At 39.3% G+C, this 16,791-nt stretch overlaps 1 protein-coding gene across 1 annotated transcript; it reads left to right on the forward strand.

Moving 5' to 3' along the window:
- Window positions 1-5,462: 5,462 nt before the first annotated feature.
- Window positions 5,463-15,148, forward strand: LOC129782398 (A disintegrin and metalloproteinase with thrombospondin motifs adt-2-like). Its single transcript, XM_055789613.1, has 4 exons — window positions 5,463-6,022; window positions 13,950-14,773; window positions 14,840-14,968; window positions 15,025-15,148. Exons 1-4 carry the CDS (start codon window positions 5,597-5,599, stop codon window positions 15,146-15,148), a joined length of 1,503 nt encoding a protein of 500 aa, XP_055645588.1. The 5' UTR covers window positions 5,463-5,596.
- The last annotated feature ends 1,643 nt before the right edge of the window (window positions 15,149-16,791 follow it).

Here is a 16,791-nt window from a genome sequence, read left to right on the forward strand (position 1 = left end):
AAACCAAATTAGGCATATGGAGATTTGAGGCAAAAAATGTTTCTATGGTGGTTCGACACTTCTCCCCTGCTCTTAGGGGGGAGCTGTCATACAAATGAAAAACAAATTTCTGCATTACTCGAGAATTAATCAAGCAAATGGAGCCAAATTTGGCAAGTGAAAATTTTAGGGGGCACGAAACGTTTCTATGGTGAATGGACACTCCTCCCCCCTCTCTAAGGGGAGAAGAGAGGAGGGGTCTGTCTTCATTCTATTATATTTTCTGTATCAAACATTCATTCCAAGTAACGGAGGAACATGTTATTTGCTTGTGGTTGAAAAATCTTGAACGAGAATTGTGTCTGAAAATAATTCGATATTATAATGATGAGTTTTGGTAGAAGTACTAGGATTTTTTTTAGTAAAAGGTCAATTCAACGGGGTCGATTAGAAGATCAATCAATGTACAGTTCTGCGATTGGACTCATGAACTTGCGCTTAGTAAGAAAACGTGAATGTTTGAAGGTATTGATAACACAAAAAAATTTTGGGCGGGACGAAGTTTGCCGGGTCAGCCAGTCCTATATAAAAATTTCTCATCATTCAAATGGAAGCAACAGAATTGTTCTATGCAGCGTATTTTTTTAAATTAGAGCCGGTTTAAAACGAACAGAGACCGAAGCAGAGAAAAAGTTCAACAACTCTGTCATTGGTGGAATTCGAACTTATCCGTACAAGGATTTTTTCATCAAATATGATCCTCTGTCACCTTCTGAAAGAGTTCGGATTTTTTATATGAGAAAGGTACTATATGACTTTATGGAGATGAATCAAAAATTAAATTTCAAAAAACTAATAATATACGTATAAAAAACAAATAAAAAAAAATGCTTGACTCGAATATGTACAGGATTCGATTATATACAATGAAAAAAAAAATCGGAGGCTGTATGTTATCGAGTCCACCCTGTATAACTATACCAATAAACCACTGTCTATATCACTCTCACTGTCTGTCTCACCCGCATCTCCGCTAACCGCTTTCGAACAGAGTTAGGAGAGGATCGAGATTTCCAACGAGATTTAGGGGAATTCAATCGACCCTTTGGTTCGACTGAAAACTGGGAATAACTTATTCAACACATTTTTGAGGTTTTGCTTTAGATTATGCTTGACTTTAGATTATCGTTCATTGTTGATATATGACCTTTGTAACAGCTTCAATATGACCTTTGTAACAGCTTCAATATGACCTTTGTAACAGCTTCAAGATGACCGTTTTGAACACTGGGGAAACAACACGTGTACCTAAACCTCCTGCTAACCCAAGTGCTCTTGACCTCTCGCTTTGCTCGAATTCACTATCGTTAGATTGCAAGTGGAATGTAATCCAGAACCCCAACGGTAGTGACCACTTGCCAATCAAAATTTCCATCACCATTGGGTCGAATTCTTCTGAATCTATAAACATGGCATACGAACTCACAAGACACATTGACTGGAAAAAATATGCGGACGCGATTGCTCTAGCCATCAATTCCAGAGATGGTTTGCCTCCATTGGAGGAGTATAACTTCCTTTCTCGTTTGATCTATGACAGCGCGGTTCGCGCTCAAACGAAACCCATCCCAGGTTCCACTATTCGTCGAAGGCCTCCCAATCCATGGTGGGATAGCCAATGTTCCAAGCTTTATCAAGATAAATCGAACGCATTTAAAGCTTTTCGAAAACGTGGAACCATTGAGAGTTTTCAAACGTATTTGGACCTTGAAAATCAATTTAAAAACTTGATCAAAGGGAAAAACGTGCTTATTGGCGAACTTTCGTGGGAGGTTTGTCACGAGAAACGTCAATGAAAAAATTATGGAAAGTGGCTCGAAACATGAGAAATCGCTCTTCAACGAATGAAAGCGAAGAATATTCACATCGATGGATTTTTAAATTTGCACGGAAGGTTTGTCCCGATTCCGTTCCTGTGCAAAAAATTGTTATTAAAGATATACCACAAGATAGGTGCGATCTTGATTCCGAGTTTTCGATGGTAGAATTCTCTCTTGCTCTCCTTTCTTGTAACAATTCGGCTCCAGGAACGGATAGAATTAAGTTCAACTTGTTGAAACACCTCCCTGATGTGGCGAAACATCGCTTGTTGAATTTATTCAATCGGTTTCTGGAGCATAATATTGTTCCAGATGATTGGAGACAAGTGCGAATTATAGCTATTCAAAAACCCGGAAAACCCGCGTCCGACTTCAATTCGTACCGCCCAATAGCAATGCTGTCTTGTATACGGAAACTGTTGGAGAAAATGATCTTGTTTTGCCTTGATCGTTGGGTTGAAACGAATAGCTTACTCTCAGATACACAATATGGGTTCCGCAGGGGCAAGGGTACGAATGATTGTCTTGCGTTGCTTTCTTCAGAAATTCAAACGGCTTACACCGAAAAAAAAATGGCTTCAGTATTCTTGGACATAAAGGGGGCCTTTGATTCTGTTTCAATAGAGGTTTTGTCAGACAAATTACTCTCTCGGGGTCTACCGCCTCTATTGAATAATATGTTATATAACTTGCTTTGTGAGAAACATTTGAATTTTTCTCACGGAGATTCGGCAGTGAGTCGGGTCTCTTACATGGGCCTCCCTCAGGGCTCCTGTTTAAGCCCCCTTTTGTACAACTTCTATGTAAGCGACATTGACAATTGCCTTACACAAAATTGCAGCTTAAGACAACTTGCAGATGATGGAGTAGTGTCTGCGTAGGATCAAAAGAATCCGACCTGCAAGAACCCTTACAAGATACTTTGAACAATTTTTCAACCTGGGCCATTGGGCTAGTGATCGAATTCTCCACGGAGAAAACAGAGATGGTGGTTTTTTCTAGGAAGCATAGACCAGCAAAACCAAAGCTTCAACTTTTGGGTAAACCGATCACTCATGCTATGTCATTCAAGTATCTTGGGGTATGGTTCGACTCCAAATGTACTTGGGGGGCCCATATTAGGTATCTGGGTAAAAAATGCCAACAAAGAATAAACTTTCTCCGTACAATTACCGGCACCTGGTGGGGAGCCCATCCCGAAGATCTTATAATGTTGTATCGAACAACTATTCTCTCAGTGATGGAGTACGGCAGATTCTGTTTTCAATCAGCTGCCAAAACACACCTCATTAAACTCGAGCGAATTCAGTATCTTTGTCTCCGTATTGCTTTGGGATGTATGCCCTCAACGCATACCATGAGTCACGAGATTTTGGCAGGCGTACGCTTCAATTTATGATCTCTTCGGTTCCTCATCCGGTGTAAGGTTATGAACCCATTGGTGATCGGAAATTTTGAGCAGCTGATCGGGCTAAATTTTCATTCTGGATTCATGACTTCATATCATGAATTCATCTCCATGCAGGTTGAACCTTCTTCGTATATTCCCAACCGTGTTTGTTTTCCTGACTACATCAATTCCTCTGTATATTTTGATCTGTTCATGAAGGAGAAAATCCATGGAATTCCAGATTATCATCGATCGGGGATCGTTCCTACGATCTTCATTGCAAAGTATGGGCGTATCAATTGTGATAATATGTACTTTACTGATGGGTCCTCTATGAATGACTCCACAGGATTTGGAGTGTTGAACGAATTTTTTAGCACCTCACACGGTCTTCAGAATCCTTGCTCAGTGTATATTGCTGAATTGGCAGCAATACACTGGGCGCTGGACAGCGTCGCCTCACGACCTGTTGAACACCATTACATTGTAACGGATAGTCTTAGCTCTGTCGAAGCTATCCGTTCAGTGAGGCCGGAAAAGCACTCACCGTACTTCCTTGAGAGAATACGAGAAATTTGGAGTGCTTTATCCAGACGCTGTTATGTCATTACCTTTGTCTGGGTCCCTTCACATTGCTCAATACCGGGTAATGAGAGGGCTGACTCATTGGCAAAGGTAGGTGCAATTGAAGGCGATATTTATCAGCGTCAAATCGCATTCAATGAATTTTATTCTTTAGTCCGTAAAAATACCATCGCTAACTGGCAACGTAAGTGGAACGAAGATGATTTGGGTCGGTGGCTTCACTCGATTATCCCTAAGGTTAGCCTCAAACCATGGTTCAAAAGTCTGGACTTGAGTTGGGACTTTATTCGCACCTTCTCTCGACTCATGTCCAATCACTGTTCGTTAGACGCGCTACTATTTCGTTTTAATCTTGCCGATGGCAATATCTGTGCTTGTGGCCGAGGTTACCACAACATCGAACACGTTGTTTGGTCGTGTGAGGTGTATCTTGTTGCCAGATCGAATTTAGAAAACTCTCTTCGGGCCAGAGGAAGACAGCCCAATGTGCCGGTGAGAGATGTGTTGGCCCGGTTAGACCTTGATTACATGTCCCAAATATATGTCTTCTTAAAAGTTATCGATCTTCGTGTGTGATTGTCCTTATATCCTTATATTCTCCTTTTCCTTTTCCTTCGCGAGAAATCAAATCCTTTCTTACTAAAAATAGAATAAGGTGAAATGTAAATGCATATTAGATATAAGATAGGCTTAAGAATTGAGTATGATGAATGTGAGTGCGAATGTGAGTGTGAACATTGTCAACATATCCTTATATCCCTTCCTTTTCCTGAAAAAAATGTCACCCTTCTAAACTCGAGTACACCGCGAGTAATCGGTTCTCTACTTCATTAACACTAGAATTAATGAAAAATGTTTATATATACTTGTAACAATACAGATAGGAGTTTGGCTCCTTGAACTCATGTAACTGAGCCTGTAAAAATAAACGATATAATAAAAAAAAAAAAACTGGTTTATTTAAAGAAACATTGATATTATTTTTTTAAACAACTATGCGATTTATATCGAGAAATGGTTATGTTTTTAGTGTTAAAAATCAGGCAAAATCTAAATTTAATGTAAATTTGATGGATTTTCCAATCTTACGGCGTTCCAAAGTAACAAATGAGCACCACTCGATACTGGTTTGTTTTGGACGACACGTCTGGAGGCGTCTGGATTTAAATAAGAATCCATAATACTTTCATTCCTGTAATTATTAACACAGACGAGGAAAAGGTGTATATGTGTGACCTACTAAATTCGTATTGCATCAGAATCCGCAACGGTACGCGCTCCGTAATCACCCACGATAATTGTTTCAGACCGTGTAATCTTCTGCTGTCACTCATTCTCGTTCTGTGGTAACCGTCAACATTCCATGTATTCCGCAAAAGCCTACCCATCATTGATAATTACTGGGTCTGATGTGACTTGTTGGACACGGAGGTATTGGACCCGCATCCCGGATAATTTCATTGTCACTTGTAGAAACAATCGTAAAACAAATACTCTACGCCCATTCTGCCCATCTGCTGCGACATATCGTTTCTGGTTTGCGGCATATTCGTTCAAAATGAATTATTAGTTCGTGGGATCCGCTACTGTGTCGTGATATGTAAATTTCGATACGCACACGACAGGTATTCAGAAGAAAGTATAAAACTGTTGAAGTTTTCATCTTCCAGCAACAGAGTCGTTCTGCAATTTGTCGGTGACGTGTCGGTACAATGTAAATCCCGAATCTGTTGATTGAAAATGTGATTTAAAAGTGTTCACAATGCATATCCTTGGTTATGTGTGTCTGTTAATACTGGCGAACAAGGTTGTGCCATCGGTGATACAGGAGTTGCCCTACCTGATGAACGAGCGTGAATTTCAATTTTATTTCGGAAGCGATCGTCGTGAAAATGTCCCGTTATTTGAACTGTTCCAACCCACGGTTGAACCATTCGATGGGGCCGATGAGAATTTTGGACAAAACGCAAAACCAGAGGTCGTGTTGAAGCTTCAATTTCAAACTAAAGTTGTGAGGTTGAATTTGAAATCTAGGACGAATCTAGTGACGGGGAAAACGAAAATTGTGACCCGAAGTGAGAATGGCAGTACGGAAGAATATATCGAACGGTCTACGAATTTTTGCCATTATCTTCATGTTGATCGGGAATCGGCTGCGGCAATTACAAGTTGTGATTTCGAATATTTCGTAAGTAGCTGTGAGTGTGAAATGAAAATCTTCAAGTGATACAGTGCGAATAAACAATTTCCGGGAAATTTTATTGGCGTTAATGATTGCCAACCAGCTCAACCACTATTTGGATCCGAACCAGGAGTGCATATTGTTTGCTGTGTGTTCTTTTAATGTCTGTTTTACATTATCCCCATACCGGACGAAATTTCGAATGGGCAACACCATGAATATCGAAGAAAACAGTCATCATTACCTTCAGTTTTGATCAACCTTGGCTTGGTCGCCAGTAAATATACGTTGGATGAACACGGGATCAGAAGTTGATTGTTCAAGCATTTCTCCAGCCACTTGATTGCGATGAAATTTTTGAAGAAAATTTAGCTCTTTAGGCATAAGTCGTGTTGTGACTTTTCTCATGCCACAAAACATCAATCAAAATGCAACGAGCGGGCTCTTGAGACATATTGAATTCACGGGCTAGCTTTCTCAAACTTAAATGACGGTTTTCGAGCACCATTCCTTCATTTTGTCGATGTATTCATCAGTTGAAGAGGTAGATCCTTGGTCGTCCTTGACGTGGCAAATCGTGCATATCTTCTCGGTCGTCTTCGAATGCCTTATACCATTCATACACTCTTGTTTTCGGCATAGTTCAGTCACTAAATGCATCCTGCAACATTTTTACCGTTTCGGCACAAGAAATTTTGTTTGCAACACAAAATTTTACACAATATCTTGGCCGATATAACTATTTTTATCTAAAACCACCGAGCAAAAAAAAAAGAAGGATCTGAGCCTAGTGGCACGGACGTAAGTTTGACGTAGGACTGTAATTTTTCGGAACAATTTTTTGAATGTAATTCTTTTCATTGTTCAGAAATTTGTTGTATTAACTCCTTTGGAACTCCAAATGGTGGACAAAAAAAATTATATCGTCATTGATTACATCTTTATATATAAAAGAGATTTTTTCCCACGTATGTATAACTCATCATCACGGGAGAACGGCTGATCAGATCTACGTCGTCCATATATTTTGTGGATTTGTCTTCACCCAAATTAGAATGATAGAGTACATTGGAAAATATTTGAGATGATTGGAAAAATTCGAAAAAAGTTACTATGCATATCTTTATTTATAAGAAGGATATTTAAAATAAAAAGGAAAAATTTGAAAATAAAAGGTATATTTTGCTGTGGAAATCATCATTTAGATCAATTTTACAGATCTGAACGATAACATACAAACCGTCTTGAAATATTTTCGTTATTTTTACCAACCGGAATATTCTCTAGAAATACATTATATGGCAGAACAACGTTTGCCGGGTCAGCCAGTTGAATATAAAGTTTATGGGAAAGAAACAAAGAAATGTTGGAAATGCTTACGATTTCGTGATATTTTGGGGCAAAATATACATGAAATCATAAAGCTGTCTTATTTTTAATGGATAGATATGGTATTGTGATTTCATTCCATTGTCTTATTCTTATTATTGATCTTATTCTAAGTCATCGGGAGTAATAGCTTTTTCGATGAAATAATGTTCGTTTGCAGATTATGTTTCACGTCACACACACTGACACTGTGATGATTTTCTATGGAATTGCAGCCTCTTAAGACGCATCCACATTAAGCCGAGTGGCCTTGGCCGCCCGATAAAGCCGACTAAATGTGGACGTACCGCCCGGGCTTGCCGACGTGCCGAAAACCGACTCGAAACGAACCGAACCCAACCCGTAACAAGCGGGTCCGGTTCGAGAAAGTAGAACCAAAACAAAAACGAAGTGAATTAGCGTTGACGACATTGTGCTTCGTGTGGTCGTGACGACTTCGTACATCCGATGGGGCTTCGGCTTCGTGCACCCGATGTGGCGTCCACATTACATAACGAACCGAATATGCCGCCTGGTACAGGCCGATTGGCATCATTCGGCATAATGTGGACGCGCCTTTACTAACCAACTCCATCATCTACATCACCCTTATCCATACACATTGACTGGATCTCTAATTTGTATGATAGAACGAATTACTGCACACAATTTTATGTGGCATACAATATTCATTATATCATCTGGTAAATGGCGGCATGCCCGGAAGCAGTTTCAGCATCTCTTCCGTATCATATGTACGAGTTTGAACTGATCAAGAATTATATTCCAGATAGCCGTGCAGGATAGCTGTTTAATAACCAATGCAAACCTTAAATCGTATAACTTGGCGCATGCTAAGTTGTATATGAAGTGGAATCGAGTCACAATCTTATATAACATATGTCCAAAGGATACATCGTGTATATATAAACTAGTATAAAATGCGAAAAATCGGATTTTATTTGTCACAACAGATTATGTAGTAATCAGCAAACATCGGTTTTATGATATGCACTATCGTAAAATTGAACTGAACGACATAATATATACATATCAGGAAGCTGCAGCACGAGAGTCATATAAACGTATAATTTGAATAAATTAAGTACTGCGACAAATCGTATTACATGCTGTGGAATATCATTCAACAGTAAATCATATTAGATCGAAATTGAGCACATATTACATTATATTCTAAATTTGACACATCAAGATTGTTGATGTTTTTTCCAAGATGGATCTATGATACGAGACGCGGTCGTTTGGTCACTAAGTTGGATAGGGGAACGGTATATGAAAACAGTACGAAAAAGATCGTTTACCTGAAGTATGAAAGAGAAAGGTTAAAAGCGCCCGAAATTCTGCATAATTTCAAGAAGATCAGTGGTAGCGCTGGGCAAAACGGTTCATTTCAGTGAGCGGCTCAGAGGCTCTCGTTCATTGAAACGAGCCGGCTGATTTGAGCGGCTCGATGGCTCTTTTCAAGAAGCGAGTTATTTGAATATGTAAAGAAGGAAGACATAAACATAAAGTTTAAAACATTAATTTGTGCATAGAAAAACAAAAATATTACTTTATTTTAATTTTTCTCTAATAAATTTTCATCACAATCATGATCATTGCATAATTTTGCCTATAATCATGATCTTTTCGATGTTATATGATGAAAGTCTATTCCGTCTTTTACTGCAAACATGTTCTGCGTTCGAGAAAATTTGCTCACATGGCGCTGAAGTCGCTGGAATACAGTCTTTTCAGAACGATTTCGTAGAGCCGAGGATGGACAGAGTTTCTTCCATTTCTCCAAAGCAAAGGGTCGCTTATTCTTTGCAAATGTGGTTCCCCTAAATATGTGTTCAGCTTAACTACTGGAGCATCTTCTGGATCATGTAAGGCTTGAAGTTTGCCAACCAATGCATCGAACTTCTCCCGCACAGATGACCGCGCTTCATCTGCAATACTATCAAATATATTTTTATTTTTGACGTAGAACTACAGGGTGGGCCATTTAAAGTGGAAGGATTTGTTTTTGCAATAGCAAAGTAAAGAAGTGGAATTTTAATTTTTTTTTGAAATTCATTTATTTTGGTCCAAGGAGATTTGTTCTAACTACTTTTTGATTATGATATCTCGTAAATGACCGCCTCTGGCCTTGACCGCAAAATGTGCCCTTTTTTCGGCATTTTCCATCACTTTGCCCAATGTTTCGGCCGATATGGCAGCAATTTCTTGTCGGATATTGTCTTTCAGCGCAGCCAGGGTCCTTGGTTTACCAGTGTATACCTTGGATTTTAAATATCCCCATAAAAAAAAGTCAGGAGGCGTCAAATCAGGTGATCTCGGTGGCCAGTCATAATCGTCGTTTTTCGATATTAATCTTCCGGGGAACATTTCGCGCAATAATTTGGTCGTGGCAGCCGCTGTATGGCATGTAGCGCCGTCCTGTTGGAACCAGTAATTGTCCAATTCATTTTCACGAACAAATGGCAATAAAAAGATGCCTAACTCTTGCGAACGATGGCGACCTGATGTCGATGGAGTCTCTGCAACACTGGCTCGAACGGCATCAATATTCTCGTCGAAACGTCTTGGTCGTTGTCTGGACAGATGACTGGCATTACCAACACTACCAGACGATATAAATTTGGCATATAATCGACGTATAGTGTTGTCTCCAGGCGATGTTTTAACTTTATTTTTATTTTTCCACGCACGTTTAGTTAACACAATTGAGAAGTTATTTTGAATGTACAGCTGAACAATTTCAGCGCGTTGTTTAGGTGTGTATTGTTCCATGGTTAAAATTGTACTGAAATGACGCTTCCAACGCGATATGACATTTGTTAATCTGACATCTCTGTCAAAAGTTATGAGGTTGCCAGATGCTTCCACTTTAAATAGCCCACCCTGTATGTCTTTTATTAAGGGTGCCAAATCAGAAAACAGGACACGTTTTTATGAAATAAAGTTAACGTTAATAACTATTTTTGCCGCGAACGGATTTTGGCGATTTACATACCAAACGAATCGGAAATTCGGATTTGTTTGATATACTATACATTACAATTGAAAATTATAAACATTCCCATTTCCTCATACATTTGTTCTGTCCATTTGTGTGCTTTCCCGAACAGAGCTGTCAATAACGAACAACTTATCGACGAGCAACGTAGGGGAAATCGGTAGAGGCGAATGAACTGAAAGGTTAGAGACGAATGAACTGAAGAAGTTTAAAGTCTCAAGCAAGGAAGGAAGGCAAACTTTCAGTATCGTTCTGTATTCAAAGCAATGAATATCGCTTGTTCTTCCTTGTTTTGTGCCATCACATGTCTTCGTTTCGGATTGAGCTGTGGACGCGGCCAAATTACTCACTCGCTGATGTCTCTAGTATTGCAATCATTGCATCAAACTGACGCCAAGCTTGGTTATCGTCACCACGGAAATAAATGTCAGTTGTCAGTGATTTGGTTTCGCATGACGGTAGGGAAACTCTCTCCACAAAGAATGATACCTAAGCTAATTTAGACTGGCAATATTAACAGAAAGAGCTTCTGTTGAGAAGTGCGCAAAACGGAGATAAGTATGTGTATATTTAGTTGCTTCAAGCCATCGATATATGGATATTTGTGTACGTACGTGTGTAAAAATAGTGCATCTTCGCTACGCTGATACCCCATTTGTATCTGCTTCCGTGTGCATTGTCCCTGTAACGATGCAACAATCGCCTAATTTTGACGTAGGACTACGTCTTTCATTTCTATACCGGGGTGTAAAATCAAAGTTTCGAAAACGAAAGCGTTACGCCGGAGACCGAGATTTTGAGCGTTAATAGCTCCTAAACAACTGAACGAAATGGTATTATAAACACCTTATTCGAAGGATAAAATGTCTACACATCATATACTTGTTACTTTTTGATCCAAAAACTTGTTTCAATAGCCCTAAAATTTCTTTCAAAACAGGCTACTGAAATCACCAATCGGTATATAAGCGAGCGCCGCTCGGAAATCCACTCAGTTATAATTGAACAGCGATTGAGGTACCATCGCAGGAATGAATGGATGTTTTCCTAACACAGACTTCAAAACCATGTAGTCTGGAGAGATCGGCATTGCAAAGTAGATGCAAGTAGCGGATACTTTCGTACTCGTTTGCGCTTTTGCAAATCGGAATGTTTCCCTAACACAGACTTCAAAACCATGGAGTCTGGGGAAATCGGCAATGCAGAATAGATGCAAGCTGCTGGTACATTTGTACTCGTTTGCGCTTTTGCTAATTTGAATGTTTTCCTAACACAGACTTCAAAACCATGGAGCCAAGGGAAATCGGCATTTCAAAATAGATACAAGCAGCGGGTATTTTTGTACTCGTTTGCGTTTTTGCAAATCAGAATGTTTCCCTAACACAGACTTCAAAACCGTGGAGCCAAGGTAAATTGGCATTGCAAAAGAGATGCAAGCTGCGAGTACTTTTGTATTCGCTTGCATTTTTGCAAACCGGAATATGTGCTCCTAACACAGATTCCGAAACCAATAAGTTGGGAAAATCGGCATTCCAGATTTCGGCAGAACTTTTCATACCCCTATGCATTTTTACACTCCGGAATGCGTTTTACTAACACGGTCTACAAAAGCGGGTACAAATGCAACGCTTTGGCTCGGTTATTCAAGACTGCATGCCCCTTCATGTCGCCAGCTCACTGAACTTCTACGCATACCGTTTGATGATTAGGCAAAATGTTGATAACTATTTGCTGTGATAACCACTACCATAATGCGTGAATTGACATAAATTGGTATTTGTTTGCAAATTGAATTCATGAATTGTTTCATTCATTCACTAGTTTAATCAATAATTGATTCAACAGCTTTGCGCAACGGCGATATCGTACCCAATGAAGAACATTCGAAGTGCGATTATTGCTAATTGAAAAAAACACAAATGATTACTAAGACAACGGCAGTCCTACGTCAACCTTGCGGTTATATCATAGGTATAACCCACCCATAGTTTTTTATGCTATGATTGACGATTGTTTGGTGTTGCAAATTATGCAGTCGTAATGATAAATATAAACAAGGAGGGGAGATAGCGGAAGGGAAATATTTACGCTAGGGTATTAGTAATGAATCTCTGCTGAGGCAAATATTCAGCCTTTTTCCAAGCAGTTAGCATTGTTTGTTTTCTGTCATCAATGCATTGAACTGACGCTATGGTGAACCTTTCTCCACTAAGGATGACAGCTGCGCTTATCTAGAGCATGTATTGTTCTGCGAGCACAATAATGAATCATCAAACAATTATCGTCAAATGATTCTACAATAATAAAAAACAATTCAGGGCGACCAAACTGGTAGAATAATTATTTCAAAATTTTCGTAGCATTATAAAATAATATCTGCAGTAGTAAACAAGCGACATGAATTAAACCACAGCGTAGTTCTATGTTAACAATGCGGTCGTGTGTTGAACACAACCTCCTATAATTTTTTTACTTATTTTTTTTCTGATGATGTTGAGGATGGTGATGTTTTTCCATTTGATACCAATATGCGGGAGTTGGAGTTTATGAAAAGTAATTGGTCATTTGTGACTGGCCGTCTTGGATTTGTCAATTGTTAGTCGAGACCTTTCATTTGATACCCATATTAATGTGGCTTTGAAAAAAAATACATATCTCTATTTTGCGGCGGCGGCCATTTTGGAATTGCAATTTTCACAAATAACTGTGTTCTACTGGTCAATACCTTTCATGTGATACTCTTATTGATGTGACTTTGTAAAACATATATATCTCTATTTTTTTATCCAATTCATTTATTTGTAAGGCTCAATCGCATAAGCTTTGCGGAGCCGCTAATTCAAGGTTTGTTTATACAAAGTTACAACTAATTGCTATGTTTAGTAGGATTCGACCGAATACTCGCGGTTTACTCGAGGTTACATCAACATTTTTGTGGGACGGGTCAGGTTAGGGATATGGATATGAGGTATCGTTGGCTCAACCGAGAGATGCCGCACGCACTGTAGCATTGTGCATAATGACCAGGGATAGCATCTGGTGTTCGACTGTCTGTCGAGGGTGGGCGACGGTGAGATGGGGGGACAATACAAACAAACTAATAACGAAAAAGAAATACACAAAAGCATTGAATACTTATACTAGACCGTTTCACAAACATATAGATCAACTGCATATAGCAGATGTCGCGAGTTCTCAACACGTCTCTAACAGGAACATAGGGTTGTCTTCCTTGGACCTCAAGGGCATTCAAAAAGTAACTCTCTGGCTGCGATATCTCTATTTTATGACGGCGACAATTTTGGATTTGCATTTTTCACAAATACCTGTGCCAAATTCGCTATTTCAACGCGATTCGTAAACGAATCGTCGTGAATATTTTTTTTTCTTCATTTGCTTTTTTTCTATGTCTACAATAAATCATAGATACGTATGACAATAGTCTTATTAGGTATGTATACGTGATGTTTCTCATTTCTAAAGATTGGTTCTTTTCCAGTAGTTTTTGCAAAAAGTATAAACCTGACAACCTTTCTTTCCCAGTACGGTGTCGTGTTACTTCCAAACCAGACTCTGGAGATTCAACCTCTGAATGGTCGCCTCCGCGGTCTTATTCAACGTGACGGCTACCATAAGACTGAGCCTCAGAATTGGCATCTCATCAAAAGTACGTCCCTTGGACACGTTGTAAACACCGATGACATCGTGAATTTGACCAAATTCATCCCGAGAAATACTGATATTCACTTACTTGGCGATACATTGTATCAACAGAATTACACAATCGAAGACTTGGATGAGCTGGACGATACGCGGGAAGCCAATCGTGACTCGACTCGTCTCCGGAAGTTGACCATAGAGCTTGGGTTATTTTTCGATGAAGCAGCGTACAGAATTTTTGCTCCTCACTTCGAGTATGACGATTTGCAGCTCAAGGATTTCATTTTGGCATATGTTAACGGAATTCAAGCACTCTATCATCACCCTTCGCTCGGGACTCCGGTGGACATTACGGTTGTTTATCTGGAGATTATGAAGAAACAACCAGCGGCTATGCCGCACTACAACGGGGAACGAGAGAAGCTCATAGATTCGTTTTGCTCGTATCAGAACAATTTAAACAAAGAAGATGATAACGATCCGAATCATTGGGACTTAGGATTGTATATTTCCGGATTGGATTTCTATGCAGTGGAAAATGGTCGCAAGAGCGGGGTGACGATGGGCTTGGCCACGGTAGGAGGCGTTTGCCTCGGTCCATACGCCTGCGTTATAGCAGAGTTTGGGACGACCAGTGTCTTTGGAAAGCCTTATCCATCAGCAGGCTTCACCTCGGTTTATGTAGCAGCACATGAGATTGGACACAGGTAACATAGATGTTCATTATCATATGTCAACCTCGATTGCTTATTGATGCGTTGCTATTTTATTAGTTTGGGAATGCGACACGACGCTTCGGGGAATGCTTGCACAAAAGACGGTTACGTGATGTCCTCTTCGAGAGGAACTCAAGGTGAAACTACATGGTCCAGTTGCAGCGCCGATGTTGTAAGAGAACTATCGTAAGTAAGTTATTCTCGGTTGTGAAAAAATGAATAACATATTGTTAACTTTTTAGATGGGCGGAGTGTTTATTCGATTCACCTGTAAAGATTCAGAAGGAATTGGATGCCTGGAAGTTTGAAGGATATCCTGGACAAGTGTTTACCTCTAAAAAACAATGCGAGGTATTGCTAGTGTGAGTACACAAATTTATGTATAGCCACAGAGTTCTGAAGTATCATGTGAAATAAACAATATAAAATTCAGCAATTCGATCCGGTTATGAATGTATATTCAATCGGAATTTATAACTGTGAACATAAAATTGAGCGTCATATGGCTTATCCAACCATCTGGTGTGCAGGGAATTCAATTATCAGTGAAGATTAAACATGTGCTTGTTGTTCGAATGAACACATCGAACTAATATTCCTAGGATATTTCGGATGTCATCTTCAAAATATTTTGATGTAGGACCACGCCTTGGATTTCTATACAGAGGGCCATTTTTCTCCTTCTGCTTTTTCTTTGTTCACGGAGAATTTCATCCTACAATTTATTCGTCTCCGAAGTCACTCTTCCAGATTTTTTTTTCTGACGTAGGACCTGAATGTAATCCAAACCAGGGGTTAGGCTACCCAAAATCAAAATCAATATGGCGCCATTTGTTTACCAACATATCATTTGGGAGGATTGAAATCGTTGAAATCACGGAGATAGTATGCTTTATTTCTAACTGCATGAGCGATTTTCATATTCCGGTTTCACATGGAGGTATTCACATAAGTGGAGTTTAAAGTTTTTCACTATTCGACTATACAACCGGACCGAGTTGTAAACAACAGTTATTGACAGAACCAAAATGTCAGTGAACCGCAGCAATATTGGGTACACTGGCAATATGAGGGATTTGACGTTTTAGTCATACCCCTGATCCAAACGCGCTAAACCCCACGTTTTATTTGGCCCGATTTGTGCTCCTCAAATCGAAACGAAGGAACAACCAGAGTAACAGCTGCATACAATTCGAATACAAGCGTATATGCAGGTCGGAATATTTCTCCAACACAGACTTCGAGACCGAGGAACCTGGGGAGATCGACATTTCAAACACATGTCGTTTTTTTTTCAATTCCACTTACCGCTCGTATCCCCCACACAACACATGAAGTAACATTCTTGCATGCAGCGATGCCAACCTTCCTATTTTTCAGGATTTCCCAGACTTTTTGACGTTCCCTGATATCCTGGCAAACACTCTATTTTCCCTGATTTTACTGAAATGATCCTGATTTATCAGGATTTTTGTTTTTACTTCATCAGAATGAAAATTATCCGCAATAATTATGATGGGATCTCTGCCAAAGTTTCCTTGATTGGAACTGAGAGCTGTCATAATTCGCGTTGACGACGTTGAGCTTCTTTTCACTAGTTACGGGGAGTGTATAATAATTGATTTTCAGGAGGAATGAACATGGTTTTAAAATAAAAATTATGAATTAAAATTAACTTCTTCTTGTCAAATTAGTATTCTATGTAAATGAAAAACACTTTTTTTGCAGGTGGTAAAGAAATCGCATACGAAGATTGTGTCTGAAGACAATTTGATGTTATAATGAAGAGTTTCAGTAACGATATCGGAAATAGTAGAAAAGTTTCGAAGAAGTTTCGAGTTGAATACGGATTGCCTACATAGGAAAGCTCTCCGATTCGCAGTTGTATAATACTTACTTTCTATTTCGTTTATTATTTATCTATTCCAAAGCAATTCGCGTAATCGAAGGTGCATTGTTGACATTTATAAAAACTTTATGTTGGCGTGAAAGAAAAATCAGATTTGCAC

Source organism: Toxorhynchites rutilus, unplaced genomic scaffold (assembly GCF_029784135.1).
Source record: "Toxorhynchites rutilus septentrionalis strain SRP unplaced genomic scaffold, ASM2978413v1 HiC_scaffold_65, whole genome shotgun sequence".
Classification (NCBI taxonomy): domain Eukaryota; kingdom Metazoa; phylum Arthropoda; class Insecta; order Diptera; family Culicidae; genus Toxorhynchites; species Toxorhynchites rutilus.

Bases quoted from the DNA above. Each gene is read 5' to 3' on its own strand.
- LOC129782398 (XM_055789613.1), top strand. From the start codon at position 5,597: ATGCATATCCTTGGTTATGTGTGTCTGTTAATACTGGCGAACAAGGTT. The intron at 14,774-14,839 runs GTAACATAGATG...CTATTTTATTAG, and splicing joins GCACATGAGATTGGACACAG to TTTGGGAATGCGACACGACG. The intron at 14,969-15,024 runs GTAAGTAAGTTA...TTAACTTTTTAG, and splicing joins GATGTTGTAAGAGAACTATC to ATGGGCGGAGTGTTTATTCG.